A 20658-nucleotide genomic window follows, 5' to 3' on the forward strand; every position below is an offset into this window, starting at 1 on the left:
GACGATACCCTTGAACGCTCGACGTCGATGATAACGACTCAATACTTTTTGTCTTCGAGCCACTCACATATCTGGGAACCTATACCGTGTAGTCGTATCTTCCTCAACAGTCTGCAGTCGGGCATAATATAACACGCTTTCCGGAAATCTAGGTATATGGAGTCTGACTTGTCCTTCACCCATGCTTCGCAGGTTATAGTGCGAGAAGAGGGCAAGCTGAGTTTCGCAAGAGTGATGCTTTCGAAATCCATGCTGATTTCTGGACAGACTCTTTTCCGTCTCTAGGAAATTTATGTTCGACTTGCAAATATATTCAAGAATTCTGCAGCATACCGATGTGAAGAGTACTGGTCTATAATTTTGCGGACCCCTGAGTTCACCTTTCTTATATACATGAGTCATCGCCGCTTTTTCAAGCCGCTTGGGGCTTTGCACTGGGCGAGAGATTCACGATAATGGAAGCTAAGTAAGTGCCGATGCCCCACAGTCATCATCATCATCCTGGACAGTTTCCAGCCACTGGCTGGGTCTGTCGGGAACACAAGCCTCTCCATCGTGTTCTGTCTTTCCACCATTCCCCCTCTTCCACCTTCGTCCAGTTCTCTCCTCTTCTCGTCACACATTCCTTCACTCCCTTCACCCATCTATCTCTTGGTCTTCCTCTGGGCCTCTTCCCCTCCAGTTGCAGATCAAACATCCTCTTTGGAATTCTTCCCTCATCCATTCTCTTCATGTGTCCATACCACTGCAGTCTTGATTTTTCTATCCTGTCCTGTACTGGTTCCTCCTTTAGTCTTTCCCTCACATACACATTTCGCAATCTGTCTCGTCTTGTTACACTCAACCTGCTCCTCTGGAACTTCCTTTCACTAGCCTGTATTCTACTTTTGTCGCTTTTGTGCATTACCCATGTCTCACTTCCGTATACCAATATGGGGACAAAGTAGGTTCGGTATATAATTCCCTTGGATTTCTGTGGCACCTCCTTGCTCCAAATAAGCCCTCTAATGCATTTGTAGAACTGCCCTGCTTTTCTGCACCTTTCATTTATTTCCATTGCGTTTCCCCCCTTACTTTCAATCATGCTTCCCAGGTACTTGAAGTTCTCTACCACTTGTAGTTTTTCCCCTCCGCAAGTTATATCCACATTTGGCCTATTCTTCTTCCTTGTTGTGACAATTATTTCACTTTGCTTTGCAGAGAAATGCATTCCATATTATGCTGCCGTTGCCTCCCATACATCTAACTGCTCTTGCACCTCCTTCTCGCAATTTTCCCATAACATCAGGTCATCGGCAAAATGCACTGCTTTCATTTTATGATCTCCAATTGCATCTGATACTTGCTGTAGGATTTCATCCATAACAATAATAAACAATAAAGGCGAAAGTGCACTTCCCTGTCGCAGCTCATTTTCCAGCTTGAACCATGCAGTACGTTCCCTCCCCACTTTCACACAACTCTCACTTCCCTCATACATTTTTCTGACTTTTCGTGTTATCTCTTCATCTATCCCTTTTGCGTTCAGCACATCCCAGAGCTTGTCCCTACAGATACTGTCATACGCCTTCTCATCTAAAAAGGCCATGATTAAGTCCTTGCCCCACAGTACAGTCTGTAAAACCGAACTGGGATTCCATCTCGATCTGGCGACTTATTTGTTTTCAACTCTTTCAGTTGCTTCTCTACGCCAGGGAAGCTTGTTACTGTGTCCTCCATACGGGGGTCTATGCGATGGTCAGACGACTGCATGTACCGGTTGATCAAAAAGTCAGTATAAATTTGAAAACTGAATAAATCACGGAATAATGTAGATAGATACAAATTGACACACATGCTTGGAATGACATGGGGTTTTATTAGTACCAAAAAAATACAAACGTTCAAAAAATGTCCGACAGATGGCGCTTCATCTGATCAGAATAGCAATAATTAGCATAACAGAGTAAGACAAAGCTAAGATGATGTTCTTTACAGGAAATGCTCAATATGTCCACCATCATACCTCAACAATAGCTGTAGTCGAGGAATAATGTTGTGAGCAACACTGTAAAGCATGTCCGGAGTTATGGTGAGGCACTGGCATCGGATGCTGTCTTTCAGCACCCCTAGAGATGTCGGTCGATCACGATACACTTGCGACTTCAGGTAACCCGAAATCCAATAATCGCACGGGCTGAGGTCTGGGTACCTGGGAGGCCAAGCATGGCGAAAGTGGCGGCTGAGCACACGATCATCACCAAACGACGCGCGCAAGAGATCATTCACGCGTCTAGCAATATGGGGTGGAACGCCATCCTGCATAAACATCGTACGCTCCAGCAGGTGTTTATCAACGAGGCTGGGGATAATGCGATTCTGTAACACGATTGTCATGTGCAGTCACTGACGTTTTGTTGTCCAGCGCCATCTGTCGGACATTTTGTAAACTTTTTTTGTTCTAATAAAACCCTATTTCATTCCAAGCATGTGTGTCAATTTTTACCTCTCTATCTATTCCGTGGTTTATTTTTGATCACCCGGTATGTGCGATCCTGCGGTGTGGTAGTTTTCTTCGTGCTATCTTCAATTGCCACACCAGGCTAATCAGCGAGTGACTGGATAGAAGCCTTCGACGCTTTTAGCGATGGTAAGCCAGAGAAATACCGTCTTCCGTAGTAGGAAGGAAGGTTCCGGTTCAGCTTCCGTTTCTTAAGACGCAACACAACTTAAAAAAATGGCTTTGAGCACTATGGGACTTAACATCTATGGTCATCAGTCCCCTAGAACTTAGAACTACGTAAACCTAACTAACCTAAGGACATCACACAACACTCAGTCATCACGAGGCAGATAAAATCCCTGACCCCGCCGGGAATCGAACCCGGGAACCCGGGCAACACAACTCAAGTGTTAGGACAGAGGTCGTATTCTTTTCAAAGGAACTTTTCCACCATCCGCACTTACGTGATATAGGGAAACGACGAACAGCTCAAGTTAGGATGGCCGGAACGGGTGCCCTACACTGTCGTCAGCACTGTAACGTGTAGTGACACTCTGGCGTGTGGGAGCAGAGCCAAGTGACGTAACGTTTGCTATCAGACGCAGGAAGGTGAGAGAGGTGCAGTGTGCTGGCGCTCTGCCCCAGAGGTACGTAGTACGAGGGAGCTCGGAGGCGGCTTGTGGGTGCGCGGCCTGTCACGAGAGCGGGTGCAGCGCTGGCCGTGACACTGCGCGTGACGTGCCGTGACGTCACGTCACGTCGGCGGGACTGCGCCAAGGTCGCCCCCGCCCGACTCGTTGCGACAGCACAACGCGCTGCTGCCACGTCCCCGACAGATGCGCCCGACTCCCTCACCCCCCGCTATAGCCTGCTCCTTATTAACTGAAGCTAACCTCCAGACGTTGACTCTACTCTCCTGGCCAAGTTGCCCTGTTTTATCTTCCTTACGGACGCTGTCTCTCTCTTTTCGCAGACGATCAACTCCTACATCTACATCTACATCCGTACTCCCCAAATCACTGCGAAGTGCATGGTAGACCGTACGTCGCATTGTACCAGTTGTTGGGCCTTCTTCTTATTCCATTCACGTATGGAGCGCAGGAAGAATGACTGTTTAAAAGCCCCTGTACGGGCTGCAATTGATCGAATCTTGTACTCGCTATCGCAAGGAGTTTGTAGTATGTTCTTAGAGCCAGGAGGCTTTCTAGGGATTTTTTTTTGCGTTTACCGCCATCTTCTCCACGCAGTGAAGAAATTCGGACTGTCTAGATGATCCGGAGTACGTTGGTGATACAACTAGAAATGAGAGTTATGCAGATAGCACTACCGCGCACGAACCTCATTGGAAACGAGGAATTTTGTGGGAATGTGTTCACTTAAATATGACGAATAATGGACTATACTGTTCACATGTGAGTAGTTTAAGCTTGTTCGATTGTATGACTCTAAGCTAAATTGAGAACTACGAATGCCTGACAGGCTAGAAGATTTAGCTGGAGAAAACTGCCGAGAACTGTTCTGTAAGGAGATTACAGGAATGTTAATCTGATTCAGCTACTACAGTTTGTATCCTATTTTATCCCCCAGATCACGCCATGCGAATTCTGTAATGATACTTTTTAATATCCCATATTTCCTTGGGCGCTATTGAGTGTTGGAAAACTAAGTACACTGCTAGTCTGTATGTTCATTATTTTGGTATTTTGAAATTTAATACCTCAGATACATATAATTCTCATTTTTCAATTGTTCCAAAAACAGTATTAGGTGTTTTATGACCTTACACGCGAGCAAGCACACACCTCCGACAGAAAACGACATTTTCAGGATCGGAACAAACATATCCCCCACGCTGCTGGCAGAATATTCGCTGCCGCAATTATTTTGTAAGTTTAAAATATTCCCTTTCGCAGCCGTAACCCTTGGGGGTCTAGGCGATGTGCTATGCTCGCCTTTCGGCTAGGCGACGTAATTACCTCGCGTCGTCAAAGAAAACACTTTTTTTATCGCTTCCGGAACCACGCCCACTACTGTGCCCATTAAATTATTTTAATAAGGATCAACAGGCTCGCTTTTACCCGAGAGAGAAGATTAATTAGTCACAAGTTTTCCACTACTCATGTGTACTCTGTAGCTATCTGCCCACTGAAGCGGAAGTTTATCACCACTTGCAGTATCCATTTAGCCGAATAGCAATATCAATCGAAACTTCGTTCAGTTTCTGTAAATAAAAGTTAACAGGATGAGAGAGAAGAACCACTTAAATGTAAACATGATTGTTTACACGAAAGTAATGGGCTAATCAGTTTAGTCAAATTTTCATTGCCGAGTCTGAATTTTGTTCGAGTTTGTCCAGCTAGCAGTTAGCTCTCCAACCCGAAAAAGGCTGTCAGCCGAAACATCACGCTCAACTAGACTAAAACACAACCTACTTTATGGAGGGAGTTGCAATTTGTTTAAGGCAGTTCGGTAATAGTGGGATTCAAGGCCCTACCTAGTCATCCAGATTCATGTTTTCAATGGTTTCGCGCGGCTCCCCCCATCAGAGGTTCGAGTCCTCCTTCGGGCATGGGTGTGAGTGTTGTCCATAGCGTAAGTTAGTGTAAGTTAGATTAAGTAGCGCGTAATCCTAGGCACCGATGACCTTAGCAGTTTGGTCCCGTAGTCCTTACCACAAATTTCCAATTTTCTTCACTGGTTTCCCTACACCGCTTACGGCGAATGTTATCGAGATGGTTGCCATAAAGAAGACACAGTCGTATTCCTGCCTTATCAGTGTCCAATCTCAACGCATCTTCCGTCCATAATGATTGACTTCACCGTCAAGGCGTTAAATCCTAAACATTATTTAGCCCTTTTACAATCAAATCTTTCAGAGAGCCGGCCGGTGTGGCCGAGGGGTTCTAGACGCTTCAGTCCGGAACCGCGCGACTGCTGCGGTCGCAGGTTCGAATCCTGCCTCGGGCATGTTTGTGTGTGATGTCCTTAGGTTGGTTAGGTTTAAGTAGTTCCAAGTGTAGGGGACTGATGACCTCAGATGTTGAGTCCCACAGTGCTCAGAGCCATTTTAGCCACTGTTTTCTCTTCAGAAGCCCTTGCACCCGGGAAACTAACCCAACCTTTGTTTCCTGTACACGTTATCCTCTTGAAATGTTTTTCCGCAGATTTCTGATCTTCAAAGAAACAGAACAACCAAAAATCTATTGTCACCGCTCTTCGCAAAGCCCGAAAATGAGCGCCTCCCGAAGATTATTTAACATGCGTTCTAACCAACCAGTACTGCATTTGCAGTGCTATTGATTTCTGCCTTATAAATTAACGTTCATATCAGCGCCACTCCACCTTCCACTAGCTACAAAGCTCGTTCCTGCAATGACCTTTAGCCGGCATAATTTTGTCACATCATTGTAAAAAGTTTTAAAAGCAAAAAAGGAAGGAAGGTTAGGGCTTAACGTCCCAACGACCTTGAGGCCTTCCTGGCAGTCCTCCGACGCCTTGGACAGCCCAGAAGCTCTGCTGGTAATATTCTGTGAGTGCTTACATCAATCTTTGGAGTAGGCTTAGAAAACCACTCCATCCGCTGACGTTTGCTGAGAAGAAGGCAGCACCCCGCACATGGGAAGTAGCTTGAAAATGTTCTTCCCGACCACGGACACGTGCTGTCTTATCGGCTAGAAATAAAGCCAAAGCTGTGACGTTCCCATTTTATTTATTGGCTTTTAGCATCCGATATGCCGCCAGATTACTCATACTGGTAAGTTACTAATCAAACAAACAATACGATCTGAGGATTCCTAACTGAACTAATATTAAACTATTTTTAGCACCCTTTTGACCGCATTATGCGAGGGCATACTGCAAAGTAATTACTTCGAATTTCTTATGTGAAGCTTTTTTAACATTCTACATCATTATTCTTCATAGTTACATATCTGCAGCCCTCTGGCCCTAGACGGCTCCGAACTGTAACGTGTAACACGGCAGTGTGTAGCGTAACTATGTCTGTGCGTGAGAACAGCGTACTGTAATCGAGTTTCGAATTAGAAGTGTTCGTCCACACATGGAGCATCCCGCCCTTAAGCATGACCTCACACGAAAGCTGCGACATATGCAATAATCAGATGCCGTGTCTTCACTTTCATCGATCATCCTCCGTACAGTCCTGAATTGGAGCCATCCGAATTTCATCTGCTTCGAAAACTGGAAGAACACCTTCGAGGACTTCAGTTCATAGTGATGAAGAGGTGCAAGCAGACGTGAGGTTGTGGCTCCGTCAACAAAGTCAAGCTTCCCACACTGACAGCATCAGCAAATTGGTCTCTCGTTGGGAGAATTGTGTTCGTAGTCAGGATAATGTATGTACAGACATGCAGAATAAAGATGTAGAATGTTAATACCATTTGCTTTATTGAAAACGCTTTGAGAGTTTGCTCTTAACAAATTCGGAGGCACTGTTTTTCTGCACGACCTCATATTGGCATTAACTGAGGATACAGCCAGCGAGTGTATCTAAAGCCCCGGCCGCTCCGCGCACACGCCCAAAACCAAGGAAAGACGTTTGGCGCAGCCGGTATGGACGTCAAACCGCACCACTCTGCGCGACAGCGAACCAGTTCCGTCCTGTGTCGGTAAGCCTACCTCAAAGGAAATGGTTCATTCGTGCGCGGCTCGGTCTGGAAGGCGTTCACGCGCGACTGTGCACCCTGGAAATTGCTGCGCACCCGCGAACACTCTGTTCCATTCTCTGCAGTTCTGCGATGTGCGACGCGACACGTCAAGTGTGGACGCGGCCTGAATAGCACATCATAAATTCTCTAAACCTAGGACATTAAGAGAGTCGCCACACAAGCCCATACGATCAACAAGCTTCGCGCAAATTCGTGTAAGACGACTGCAGCAAATTCGCTTCATCTGGGACTTGCAAATACAGAAAGGTGTGTCTACCACTTAAAGCCTATGAAGTGATTGGCGAAAACGCCACTGATTAAATTTATGTCTAGCTGTTAAAGTTGCCTAAGACTGAATGTCTATGTTATTCTGGTAAGCGATGAGTGAATTTTTAGTGTCTTTCCTTTTTTTGGTCTCGTTGTGCACCTCCAATGTCGCTGGCAGTCTTCTATCGTTCTTCCAAATAACACTTATACGTAAACCCTACTTCGATATTACGTGTGCCCAGCCGTAGCAGCTCCTTTGGCTATACCGTCAACAACTTCGTTGCCGGTAATGCTATCATGTGTTTTCACCGAAGCGAAGTTAACAGATTTGCGTTCCCGCATCCTGCAACACTTGTGTGTCAAGTTCGCAACACGGTTTTCGGGATCGCTGCAGCTATTTTCAGTTGGTCTGAGCAGAAAGTTAATCACAGAGCATAAAATTTGAAGGTGGGCATTCGAGAGGTATAGTTCCTTGGGTAAGACTACCAGTTTCGCTGTGATAATGCTTATCTCTGTTGGCAATTCAAATAAACTGGTGTCTTCTCCCGAGGTCAGAGGTTTTGGACCGATCTGTAGCGCAATATTTATTGGTGTAGTGCTAATCAGGCGATACAAGCTGTCTATAAACTTATGTGCCGAATTAAAGTCATTGTGAATTGTTGTACACTGGTGGAGCCAAGCAACAGAGATGTGCTGCAGCCACCAAAGCAACGGGAGTTGCGACATGTGTGGAACAGAGGCGCTGACTCTGGGCTCGCGGCCTGTGGCCGAGCAGTCCGCACTCCGCACCCAGCCAGGAAAACCAACAACTCATCAACGTTCGCGTTATCTGCGCACCGCGTGGCAACAGCGCCGCATTTGCTAAGCCAGCCGCTTGTAACTCACTACATGCGCAGTGCCGTTGTAGCCTCGACGCCATTTCGCGTCTGCGACATTGGGCAAATGGTATGGCCCGCGCAGCGGACATCGTCTCCGGCATAAACAGACTGTTGTCAAGCGACAGACTACCTATGTAAATAGTACGGCGATCGTTGTGGAGGACGCTTCCGTGTCGCCGAGTCTTTAGCGAGTTGCGTTGTGCCGAATACGGGAATTCGTGGTAGAAACTGACTTGCTGATGAATCTGGGGGTCATGACATTTGCGGAAAAAAAAAGTAGAAATTAATTTCAGAGGTGTCGTAACGTGGGGGTGAAGGAGGCTGCGTGACCACTCCAGCGAGTTTCCTAAAACGCTGGATGTGAGCTGAGCTGTGCACTAGTTGCAGTGGGAGCAGAGCAATGCGAAGTGTAGCGGCACCCTCTCGCTCACTGCCGCCGCCACGTGCAGATCACTCGGATGGCCACGCGCCTGCGGGACTCTGGTACGCTGTGTCAAATGCGCCACGCGAACCTGTCGTGGGGATGGGGCGGACACTTGCACGTGGGCGACTGCCATCTCTCAAACCCTGCGCGGGGGGAACGACTGTTCATAATCCTCAGTACGAGCACGAATTTCTTTAATTTTACCATCGTGGCGTTTGCGCAAGATATTTGTACGAGGTAGCAAAATGTTAATAGACTCTTCTACGAAAGGGCGCTTTCAAAATCTTAACAGTAAACCACACCTGGAAGCGGAACGCTTCTCTTTTAGCGTCTACCACTGGAGGTCAATGATAATCTCTGTGACGCTGTCGCGCGTACCAAACTAACCTGTGACGAAATGTATATCCTTCGTGTGTAGTCTCTATTCGCTACACAAATCAATCTCATTCTGACATCTGCCTTCCCTACAGTTCCTTTTATGCCAACGTTCTACGTTAATCGCCCCGCACACACACTCCCAGATATGTGAATATGTCTGTGAACAAGCACCATTCGACGGTGACATCCCCTATGCTTACTGTTTACGTTCAGGTGAATCATACTCAAAATTAAGAATACGAGCGCCAAACTGCACTCACCACGAGTAGCAGATCGAGACCAGAAAATCGCTCGTGTGAAACGGCATTTGCACAACGCAGTCTCAAGATGTTCGTCAACCGGACCTGTCTCGTATTAAGTGTGGGAGGGAGAAGCTGGCTCGCACTTCATTATTGCCAACCTGTCTTGATCCACTGCGACAACAGGTAGGAGTGGTGTGGAACGCTACTTCCCAGACTGACATTAGACACCTCCCTTACCATCTGTGTGTACAATACCGGGACTACATCGCCCTATGAGGAGGCTGTACAAAGTACCAAAACGTTCGTCCGAAACTGTCTGGCCGTAAATGTATGGCCCCGGTAATATGATCATATGCTGTTTATAATGTGTATATTGAATAAAATTTTATTTAATGTGGTTCCAATCTCTCGCAGAACTCGATTTTCACTAGGGTATAAACTTGCTACTTGCAGCAGGTGACAGCCCCTGGTTATATAATTGCAGCCTTTGTGGCGGGGGATGCAACGTGTGCTGTGCCAACATCAATATTACTCGATTGCCCGAGCTTCATCTACCAGACCGGTGATATGCGTGTTTTGTACAGTGCACCCAACTGTTTTCCACTCGTCCCCAGCTCAGAACACTGTAAAATGTTACCTTTCATGGCCGAACATGTCATACTTGTCAATATATTGCGGCCTATTATACGGCGGTAGGATGAATTTCTTAGAGAAATCCCGTGTATCGTCTCCATCCGCGGAGGACATCAGTAGCGAACCAAAGTATGTCTCGGACATTCACAGAAGACTACAACCGCCATTGAATGCGCTTAGAATCAGCTTTTTAGAATCGTACGGATGCTCTTCATCCATTGTTGGTACATTAATGCGATGAACGAAAACTTAATCTCGTACAGAGTAACGTCGTCAAAAAAGAGAAATTTGTCCTTACAAACGTTTTAGCTGGAGTGACTGTACAACCCGCCAGATAATGTCTCATGTTGACTCATCAAACTTGATTTAATTAACTCATTGCTGTAATTAATCGATTATTATCGGAGTCGTGTGTGTGTACTTCTCCTTTTGATGAACGTTTTACCGACTTCTTTGGGGCTTAACGTGGGAGAAAAAACCAAAGCAGCTTCATTTCACTTGTGAGTCAGACAAAACGAAATGGTAACTGTAGTTTTTAACTACTGGGTACATCGTGAGAAATAAAGAGTTAATGGAAATTGAGGAAGCGGGGTGAGGGGACACTGTGTGGACATTATGCAGTTTTGCTTTCTGTTCGTTTCAGTTATTCAGATTCACCGTAGTCAGAATATAGACATATTCTTCTAACTGCAGCTGGTTTCTAGTTTAGGTGTCTGATTATCTTTCTTCCCAACGCCTCCAGCGTAGTGTTCAGATATCGCCACAGTTTTATGAGTAGAAGTGGAGAGCGTGCAGGGTGCTTCAAGAACTGGGGGGTAATTTCCATAGTCAGAATATTTTTATGAATATATACGATAGAAATGTTGTTTGCTGAGTTACATGCAGCAGAGTTGTAGGTCGCCAAGTAGATGCTCCATACAAGAAACGATGCATGCGTGGAAACGGCGAAACCTCCCGATGCTACCTGGGTCTCTTCTAACTGCTGTTGAGACGAACTGCTATGTAGTGGGGTACCCCACATATTACATGTGCTCCCTAGAAGGTGAGGAGACTGTGTGGGCCTTGAGAAGGCAGTGTCCAAAAACAGGCCTACATCAAACAGAATCGCACTGGGGCCTTGCGGAACTGTGGCATCTCTCATTAACTCAGTAACACTAGACCCTCGTAAAATTTATGGTTGTAGTAGGGTATAAAACAGGACATTTTGTATGTAACATATATTAGAGATCTGATAACGGTAACTATCTAATGCATAATCTATAATTTATGACTTCCTTTGAATAAATGTGAAGTAGTAAACTTCATGATGATTTAGCAGCAATGTAACGTTTTCCTCCCTTAATGTTCTACGGTTAACATCGCACCAGTTACCATGAAAAACCACAGGTTCCATCTGTGTATTACATACCGAGGCACATGTAATACGTACTGTGCATGGGGTCGTAGCAGAGATAGCCTTATGCCACTGAGTTCCTTTCTAGAATAAATAGATGATTTATAAAAAAATATTCGCGAATAAAGGGATTATTCCTCTCGACGTATACAAACAATTATTTGTTACTTATTACTTGTAACTTACATGACGAGTAACGTAGAATATCGCCGCATTGTCTTTGTTTGGAACTCGAGTAGCACTCTTATCACTCACAATCAGTGTTTGCTCTTGCGTCTCTGCGCAGTTTCTGTATGAATACTATTCTTTTAATATGTGATGCAACTGTTTGTCTCTGTGGCTCAGAGGGTTAAGTTGCAGACAACGGAGATAAAGGCCTGGATTTCGATCCCTCATCCGACGTAGAATTATTTGTCACTTATTGCTTCTTCCATCTCTAATAATGAGAAAAATACGAAGTCATACTGCACTATTTTCCGAAGTTCGAAGGAAGGCACGACACGCAATTTCCTGTAGACAATGCCTAGTAAAGCAATGCGGTATTCAAACCAAAAACAGCTTTAGCTGTTTTACAGTTTTAACAACTGTAACACAAGAAAGTTCGTAGCCAAGTGGCCTTAGCCACTACCGATGCGGCCCAATTCAACCGATTCTGCACTTGGCAGTACTTTCTCCTCCCCTTGCCAACAAGCGGACTGCCTAACTATGGAGAGATGAGAATGCTGCCAATAAAAAAGAGACTCGAATCTGTACTACTTTTCACAGTTGTACCTAGATTACAAACGCTATCGAAAGTGGATCTCTTATTCGTAGTGCTACGATGTGAGTGGACAAAATAAGGACACGGTGGTAGGTAATGATGGAATTAAAAGTCTCGTAAAGTGGCATTAGCCAAAGTGCTTCGCCAAAATACATAAAAACATAATAATTTCTGGAATGCTGCTAGGTGTCCAAAGTCATCCGAAATAATCTAAAGTGTTCTAGGACTAACTCTCAGTACGCCTTGCGTTACAAGAGGGCACTTTTTCCGGCCCTGTGCGGTTACGTACTGCTTTGGGACTTTACGCGTTTCATAAGAGACTCAGAATTTGAATACATAAAAGAGTTCATAATACGTAGTGACCCGATCGGGATGCACAGGACGGTTATAGTTAAACTTTCGCCACTTCAGACGGCCCCCATCAAAACCGGTTGATCGTAGGATGGCAAACCTTAGTTGAAACATTTGTAACGAAATGCGGAAGAGAAATAATGAATAAACGGTTGAAAGACACATTTTAATGTTGACGAAAGACTGTAACATGTGTTAAATTGCATACCATGTTTACGTTCCAGTTTACAAATGTTGCTCGATCTGCATCCACGACAGCCTGGAAGTTTGTACAGGTATCATCTCACAGGACTTTTCGAACGATGTGCCAGAGAACGTTTAGCTGCGTGATAGTTCGTGTCCTGCTTGAAGATCGCACATAGCGTCCAGAATTCTCAGCCATGGCACCAGTAACGCTTCAACAATTTGTAGTGCAGTGAGCTGTCGGCCTATCCCAGGAGCGATTCCCAAATCGCCACTTTATTTGAACCCCGGTGCGGAAAGAGGACCTCTCCGTATTTCTTTGCTGCGTCGATACTCGCGAAGACCAGCAGACTACTGCCGTTGTTTTGATCAAACAGCTTTACGAGTAAAGCCCTGCTTACCTCTACCAGACCCACGTTGATTACCTGCAGCTGTAATGCACACTGATGCTTGTGCTTCAACCTTACGTTACTGTACGTATAGCGGCGCCTAACCGCAATTCAGGACGCTAATAACACTACTATATAACAACGTAAATCCTGCAGCGCACAGTCTGAACATCACTCGTGTAAAGCTGGGTACTCATACGGTCAGTAGTTTTCCGTTTACACCGGCTCTAGTAGTCAATGTTTAAATGTAACCACCCTGTACTTCGAGGCTCTAGGGATGCACTCGTATCATGCTCCATTGCTCTAGGTAGAATGGTATGAAAACCGGAGGACTTTTCTCTCAAATATTGCTTCATGCTGGCAACTTTGTATCAAGAAAGTGTCAAGAGGCGATATTAATATTTTCTCGCCTTTCTAAAGCAAAGGGAGAAGATCCAGCCATTGTAGAATTGTCTTACTCACGATTTAAAAAAACGAATACTTCAACTGTCCATAATCAAAGCTGGCTTATAAGGAACTTTAGAGGTATTAAAGCCAAGGAAATGTAGAAGACATCGCCGGCCGGAATGGCCGAGCAGTTCTAGGCGCTACAGTCTGGAGTTGCGCGACCGCTACGGTAGCAGGTTCGAATCCTGCCTCGGGCATGGATGTGTGTGATGTCTTTAGGTTAGTTAGGTTGAAGTAGCTCTGAGTTCTAGGAGACTGATGACCTCAGCAGTTAAGTCCCATAGTGCTCAGAGCCTCTCTCTCTCTCTTTTTTTTTTTATTTTTTTAATTTTTTTTTTAGAAGACATCGGTTGACAAGTTTGAAATGTAATCGTGCTAGAAAAATAAAGTTTATTTTTCGATTTTGAACGGGATTTCGGAGGTGAAGCTGACACGTGGAACCACGACGAAACTGTTCCCAAACTAGAGCGAAAATAAGGCTAGTCTGGTGCTGTCATCTGAAGAACAGACTGGTATTGTTCGTAGCCATACTAGGTACTTCAGCGAATATCAACAAGTGCGAGCAACAAACAACTGGGCAATTGAGGTTGAATCTGCAGTCACGATGTCAGAATGGAACTAGAGAGAATAAATCCAGTTAGGTTTGTCGTTGTCCTACAAAGTTTTTGAACTCCTCAGGAGCAAGTGGCTCTCAGTCTGTTCGAAGGAGTTTAGCGTTGCCTTGCTCCGCGCGCGGCCGGGGGTAACAGGAGGCAGTAAGGGTCCCGTCCTTTTTTGTGCGACAAGGAGCGGTAGTGGCTCGCCCCCTGCCCAACCGGCGGCTGGCGACATTAACTCGCTCTAGCCTGCGGGCGACGACACGGCCTGCTGAATACTTAACGTCCGTGACAAGCGCCTAAATATTTACGAAGCGGCGCTGGCAACAGCAGCAGTAGCAGCAGCGGGGGAACACGCGCCCGAGCCGCTGACGCAGTGCAATGGAAGAAGAAAAAAAAAAAAGCCATTGCGCCACGCGTGCTGCGCTGCACACCGTGCGCTGAGCTAGCTGCCATCTGCACACTACCTCGAGTCTGACTCCCCGCGATAACGAGTTCACGGCTCTGCTTGTCTAATAAAGAGTACCGCAGATAAGCCTTGTCGTTAAGCAGTCACGGCCCGATGTGAGTCAAGGCTGACAGATACTGCGGCAGCGGAAAGTACTGTTGACCAGTACGGCGGTCGCTTCCTTCCGCAATTCCTTACGATAAACAAGGCACAATTCGCAACGTATCGCTTTGGCCGAACGAACGAACGAACGAACGATTTCTTTCTTTCTTTCTTTCTTTCTCTCTTTCTCTCTCTCTCTCTCTCTCTCTCTCTCTCTCTCTCTCTCTCCACCCGCACCCCTCACACTCTCTCCCTCTCACCTTTCCTCCATCTCCCTCTCACAAATGATTTTTCTTGCACCGTCCGATCTATAATAACGTGTTCTGGAAGAGCAGTGATTGCTCCTTCTTATCTACTTAAAGTATACATGTCGAGCATCTTAGAGGCCAAAACCGCAAATTTATCGTATTGGCTTTTCCCGGTAATAGCTAAACCTCATTCTTCGTGAAACTTTCTGATTCGTTGCTCGCAATAGTTGTCCCCATACTCCCTCAATATCACAGGAAGCGAACGCCAGATCTTTCCTTACTTAGAACACGCTACCGTGCATCCATGGATAATTTTTTGCGATAGATCGTAATGATGTGGAACGAGTCATTTTACATTCACATGGCAATTAATTTGTACAGATGGTTACATTCTGAACATTTCAAAAAAAAATTCGTCAAAAGAAAGAAAGACATACAGATGTTCTGAGTTAGTAAGTACTATCCACCACCATCTACACATTACAGTAACAGGAATTATTCTACAGAACAGAAGGAGTTGACAAGGAGAAATTTTCTCAGTTTGTTTTCAAATTTTACTTTGCTGTCTGTCAGACATTTTAGATCACTTGGAAAATTATCAAAAATTTTTGTTGCAGCATTGTAAACCCCTTTTTATGCTAAAGATAACCTTAATTTGGAGTAATGAATGACATTTTTCCTTCTGGTATTCTAATTACGTACACCGTTATTCATTCTGGATGTAGTGGATTATTTACAACAGCCTTCTTGAGGGAGTAAATATGCTGTGAAGGGGTAGTCAGAATTCCCAAGTCCTTAAACAGATATCTTCAAGGCGATCATGGATGAGCACCACATATTATTCTTACAGCACATTTTTACGCAATGAAGACTTATTTTCATAAAAATGGGTTATCCCAGAACATTATTCCAAATGACATTATTGAATGAAAATATACAAAAAATGTCAAGTTACTGATTGTCTCTCCTCAAGATTCGCAATGATTCTAAGTGCAGATGTGTCTGATCTAAGTTGTTTTAGGAGTTCCAAAATGTACTTTTCCAAATTTAGGATCTTATCAGTATGGACACCTAGGAATTTTGAAGCTTCCGCCCTATTTATTATTTCCTCGCCATTTGTTACACTTATCATGATGTTAGTACTCCGAGATGTGCAGAACTGATACGTTGTCTCTTTATGTCCGTCTTATCGGAGATGGTTGCAGGGCTCGGCTGTTTGATACAGGATGTCAAATTAATCCCCTTTCTGCCGTCTAGCTTGCAAACTTATTTTATTTGGCCACCAGCTTCGGCGATTCACTACGCCATCTTCAGGCCTATGACCGGCGTGTAGGAAGACTGCACCCCGATTCTGATCAAAATATGGGCTGAAATGCTGGTTTTAGTAGATTTCTGCTTGGTATAGCCATACCTTCAACCATCATCTGTCGGCAGATGCTCGCTTGCTATAGCGATATCTTCAACTATCATCTGCCGACAGATGATGGTTGAAGGTATGGCTACAGCAAGCAGAAATATACTAATACGAGTTTTGTGGGCCCCGTTTTTTATCAGAACTGAGTGGAATCTTCCTACATGTCGGTCTGGGGCCTGAAGATGTCATAATAAATCGCTGAAACTGGAAGCCAAATAAAATAAGTTTGGAAACTAGACGACTGAAATGTTTCTAAATGGACATCACTAATACGTTGTGTCTTTAAAACTGAAGTGAGACCATTCGGAAAACTTTCAAGAATTTTGTTTACCATTTCTTTTGTTTCTGTACATTTGTTTGGATTGATTACGATACTAGTGTCATCAGCAAAAGTCATCTGCAAAAGAACTAATTCTGCTTGTTGTATACTAGACGGAAGATCGTCTACATATACGAGGAACAATAGTGGACCTAAGATTGAACGTTGGGGAAACCCTTCCGTGGTTTCTCCCTAGTCAGAATTATGCTCCCAGACTATACTGGCTGAATTACTAAGTACAAATTTCTGCATTCTTTTGGTTAGGTGTGACACCCATTAACTGGCTATACCATCAATCCGATAACAAAATTTATCTAGCAGAATGCTGTGATTCACAGATTCAGATTCCACCATCAGCGAGAAATGTTTATTTCTTTAAAAGGAAGTGTTTAAATTTCCAGTAAGCCGTACGTCCAGGTAATTACTGGGAGGACTGGTCCTACGCCATTACCTCTTTTATTGGATAACAAGCACCTCTCGTCATTCGTTACTCGTCACTCGTTACTTATGACAGCATATGTAATGAAACTTCTGCAGAAAAGCTGCAGCTTGGAACTTAGAAGACATACATATGCAGTCGTCAAGAAACGCGAACTGCACTGCTCTTACGGAACGAATTTCGAAAGGTCAAGGCGAGTTGAGCATTAGCGACTAAGCACAACCAGATTCGGATGAGGATGGCAGAAGGAAAATGGTTCAAATCGCTCTAAGCACTATGGGACTTAACATCTGAGGTCATCAGTCCCCTAGACTTAGAACTGCTTAAACCTAACTAACGTAAAGACATCACACACAACCATGCCCAAGGCAGGATTCGAACCTGCGACCGTAGCATCCGCGTGGTTCTGGACTGGAGTGCCTAGAACCGCTCGGCCACCGCGGCCGGCTGGCAGGAGGACTGGACGTAACCTCACTTAGTGAACCGTCCCGGGAGCAGTTTAAATAAATTAGGGGAACATGGACCGGAAACGTCGCTCTAGGGCTTGAATATCCTTCTTCCAGAAATAGTCCCATCGCTGTTCCGCTAAGCTCGGTACATTGCAATTCTGATACGATTGAAAGACACACAATAAACATAAGAATAAGTCTAACGTTTTGCAATGTCTGTTATGCGTAGCGTACTCTCTGCACAAATGCATATCGAACTAAAAAGATACATAGGTTTATAACAAATTTTTATAGTCGTAACAACAAGTTCTGACCTTTCCGAACATCTATGCTTATTTTTTTCAGTGGAAGTGTACAAGTGGGGGCGTGTGACTGAAGCAGATACGTGTGGAAATGGAGCGGAATAGTTTTACGCGCTCGGTGCGAGCAAGCCACGTGCCATTGCGCATGCAGCAGGGCCTTGTGGAAGTGTAACCTGCAGGGGAGACGCTAACCGGCCGCTAACTCGAGAAGCGGCCGTCTCCTCGTTAGCGCCGTGGCCTGCACGGCCCAAGTCCTGACGAACTGCCAACTGCTATTTCTGCTCCGTCCGGCAGCCGTATGCTACCAAACCCGCACGATTCCGAGAGCGTTTTTGGAACAAAAACCGTCGCGAACTGGGGTTATCAGTACAGATATCTCAGCGATATAGCGCAGCTGCGCTGTCCGATCGCGCAGTGTGGGCAGTCAGCTGATGCGAAGGCTACTGGCTTCCTGCCAGAACGGGCTCAACCTTAAGCTTGTTTGTAAATACCACTGAGTTTGTAACTGACGGGCAGGCCTTGCTTAGTGGCTACTTCACACTGCATTACAAATCACTGTCATCGTGCATGAACGTGTCCAGCCGAGTGACCAAATGTAAAAACAGTGCGTGTTGCGTTAGAATCGCAACAAATAGACGCACAGACGTTACGTGTAATACGTGTTGACAGCAGAAACAGCAAGATTACTGCTTGATGTCTAGCTGATGTCGCTTTACATCTATAGAAACGTATAATCCATTGCACTTGCAGCGAATCAGAGACGTGATTACTTCTAAAGTACTGTAGAAAACACGTGGAATGAGCACTCCACTCGACTTGAAAATCACACGAGTTCAACCGTAGGCCAGCAGGTATCCAGTGTTGATTCATTGGTACACTACTGCGAATGAAATTCATCTGCGGGTGAGAATAAAAAAAATAAAGGAAAGAAACTGTGAGATCTCTTCGCTTTACCAGACGATGTCCTGGAATTTTTACGAGACATGAATCTTATCAAATATGTATGATATTATATTCACAAGTATTAGTGGTTGTTGCTTTTTTGATGTCTTCCTAGAGTGCGAAAAGTAGAGAAGAGTGATGTCTGTATTGTGAGAAGGGTGCTTAAATTATGCTAATATAACGCAATATTACGCTTTTATAGTAACAAAAAAATTAGGATCGGGACCAGTCTCTACTTTATTGGTATTGCGCGATACATTTCGAGAGTTAATAACCGATCTTCAGGTGTATTTGGTCTACAACAATCGCCTAAGTTCAGCTGGATGATGTTATTGTGGGTTTTCAACAGGTTACATTGTTTTCTTTTTCATGGCAAACATAGATGCACAATAATATTACTCATCTTCATAACACCTCTAAGCAAGGATGACAACATTATTCAGAAGTGTAGATCAGATGTTCCTAAAAATGACATCATAATCCTCCAAAATGGCCACGGTCGCGAGTTGTTGTCATTCTACTATTTGCTATTGTTGCGCTATGCATAGTCCAAGCAAGACCGATTTTGATGTTTCCGCGGCCTGTCAGTTATTTTACGTAATTTATGTGCAAGTAGCAATATAAACGTTGCTTTGTACTCGTTCTGTGACTAAATCTACGACCGTAGTCCGCAAGAGTCATTATCTTCTCCCCCCTTCCGCGTTCCATTCACGAATGGCGTGCGTCCATTCACGAATGGCGTGCGATGTGTCGTTATAAACAAGCCGCGTATCTGTAAAATTACTAGCTGCGTGCCATTTACAAAAATCGTGGCACGCGTGTAGCGCACCTCTCGGGCGAATCGCCCTGAGCGGGCGCCAGTTTCAAACCACTCGCGTACACAGTGGAGTATCAGTCCCGTTGTACACAGTTACACACGCAGAGTCACACTCGTAGACGTCTCGGCGTCACCGGGCAGCGTGAGCTCACCTTTTCCTGTGACGGGCGTCGTGGAGAAGAGTCCGAGGCCGCCCCACGGGTAGAAGGGGTCGGTGGCAGTCGGAGTCTCGGCGGGCGCGGTCCCGAAGGCGCGGAACATGGTTGGCGCTAGCGCGGGCGGCGGCGGCGGCGGCGAGACGAGAGCGGGCGCGGGCTGCGGCGGCGTCTGGTAGCGCGCACAGAGTCGGAGCAGCGGCGCGGCCGCCAGGTGAAAGTGTTGGCCCGGCCTGGTCGCGGCGCGGCCCGCCGGGAGGAGGAGGTGGGGCAGGGGGAGGGGCGCCCCCCACCACCGCCGGCCTTCACCTTGCGCCGCTCAGTTATCAGCCGCGCGCGCTGATGGATGGCACCGCGGGGATGCCGCGAGTGCCAATACGTCCCAGGCGCCGCCTCTCCACTGCCTCAACATTTACGTCGCCTTCTACCAACACCGAGAGCGACGGAAGCGCCTTCTAACTTCGACGGACATGCAGAAACGACTGCCTCTGGAAGGCTCCTAGTTTTACGTCGAAAGCGTAACTGTTTGTGACTCAGAAATACGATGTTTCCACTATGTAAAGTGGCTTACTCACCGCGTCACTTCGTGTTGAACGCAGGAGGTCCTTAATGGTTTCAGGCGTTCTTGCCATGATGTATCAGTTACTAGCACGCTCACACACTTCAGTCTGCTCACACAGTAGCCTTACTTCCGGACGCTTTGTAGAGATTCATTGAAAACTGCATTCAGTAGTCTTTCTATTTCAAATACACAAAATAATTCACCACAGATTTTCGGAAAACATGCGTTAATGTCCACTATTTGAAAACCAGAATTCAATATAAAAAACATGAAATAAAAATATAAAAATCGAACAAAATACTCACAACCCAACTATTTCAGTTACAAATTATTTGGCACAAAGTTTATTGCAATATTGCTTCTTATTTTGT

At 45.4% G+C, this 20658-nt stretch overlaps 1 protein-coding gene across 1 annotated transcript in view; it reads right to left on the reverse strand.

Moving 5' to 3' along the window:
* The window catches only part of LOC124796114 (translational regulator orb2), a 451001-nt gene extending 430644 nt beyond the window's left edge, over positions 1-20357 (reverse strand). Inside the window, exons 1-2 of the mRNA XM_047260203.1 lie at positions 20301-20357; positions 19723-19798 (exon numbers count right to left, since the gene is read on the reverse strand). Coding sequence (XP_047116159.1) covers positions 19723-19798; positions 20301-20357 — 133 coding nt within the window. The remainder of the gene's footprint in view (positions 1-19722; positions 19799-20300) is intronic.
* Positions 20358-20658: the final 301 nt, after the last annotated feature.

This window comes from Schistocerca piceifrons, chromosome 4 (assembly GCF_021461385.2).
Source record: "Schistocerca piceifrons isolate TAMUIC-IGC-003096 chromosome 4, iqSchPice1.1, whole genome shotgun sequence".
NCBI classification, from domain to species: domain Eukaryota; kingdom Metazoa; phylum Arthropoda; class Insecta; order Orthoptera; family Acrididae; genus Schistocerca; species Schistocerca piceifrons.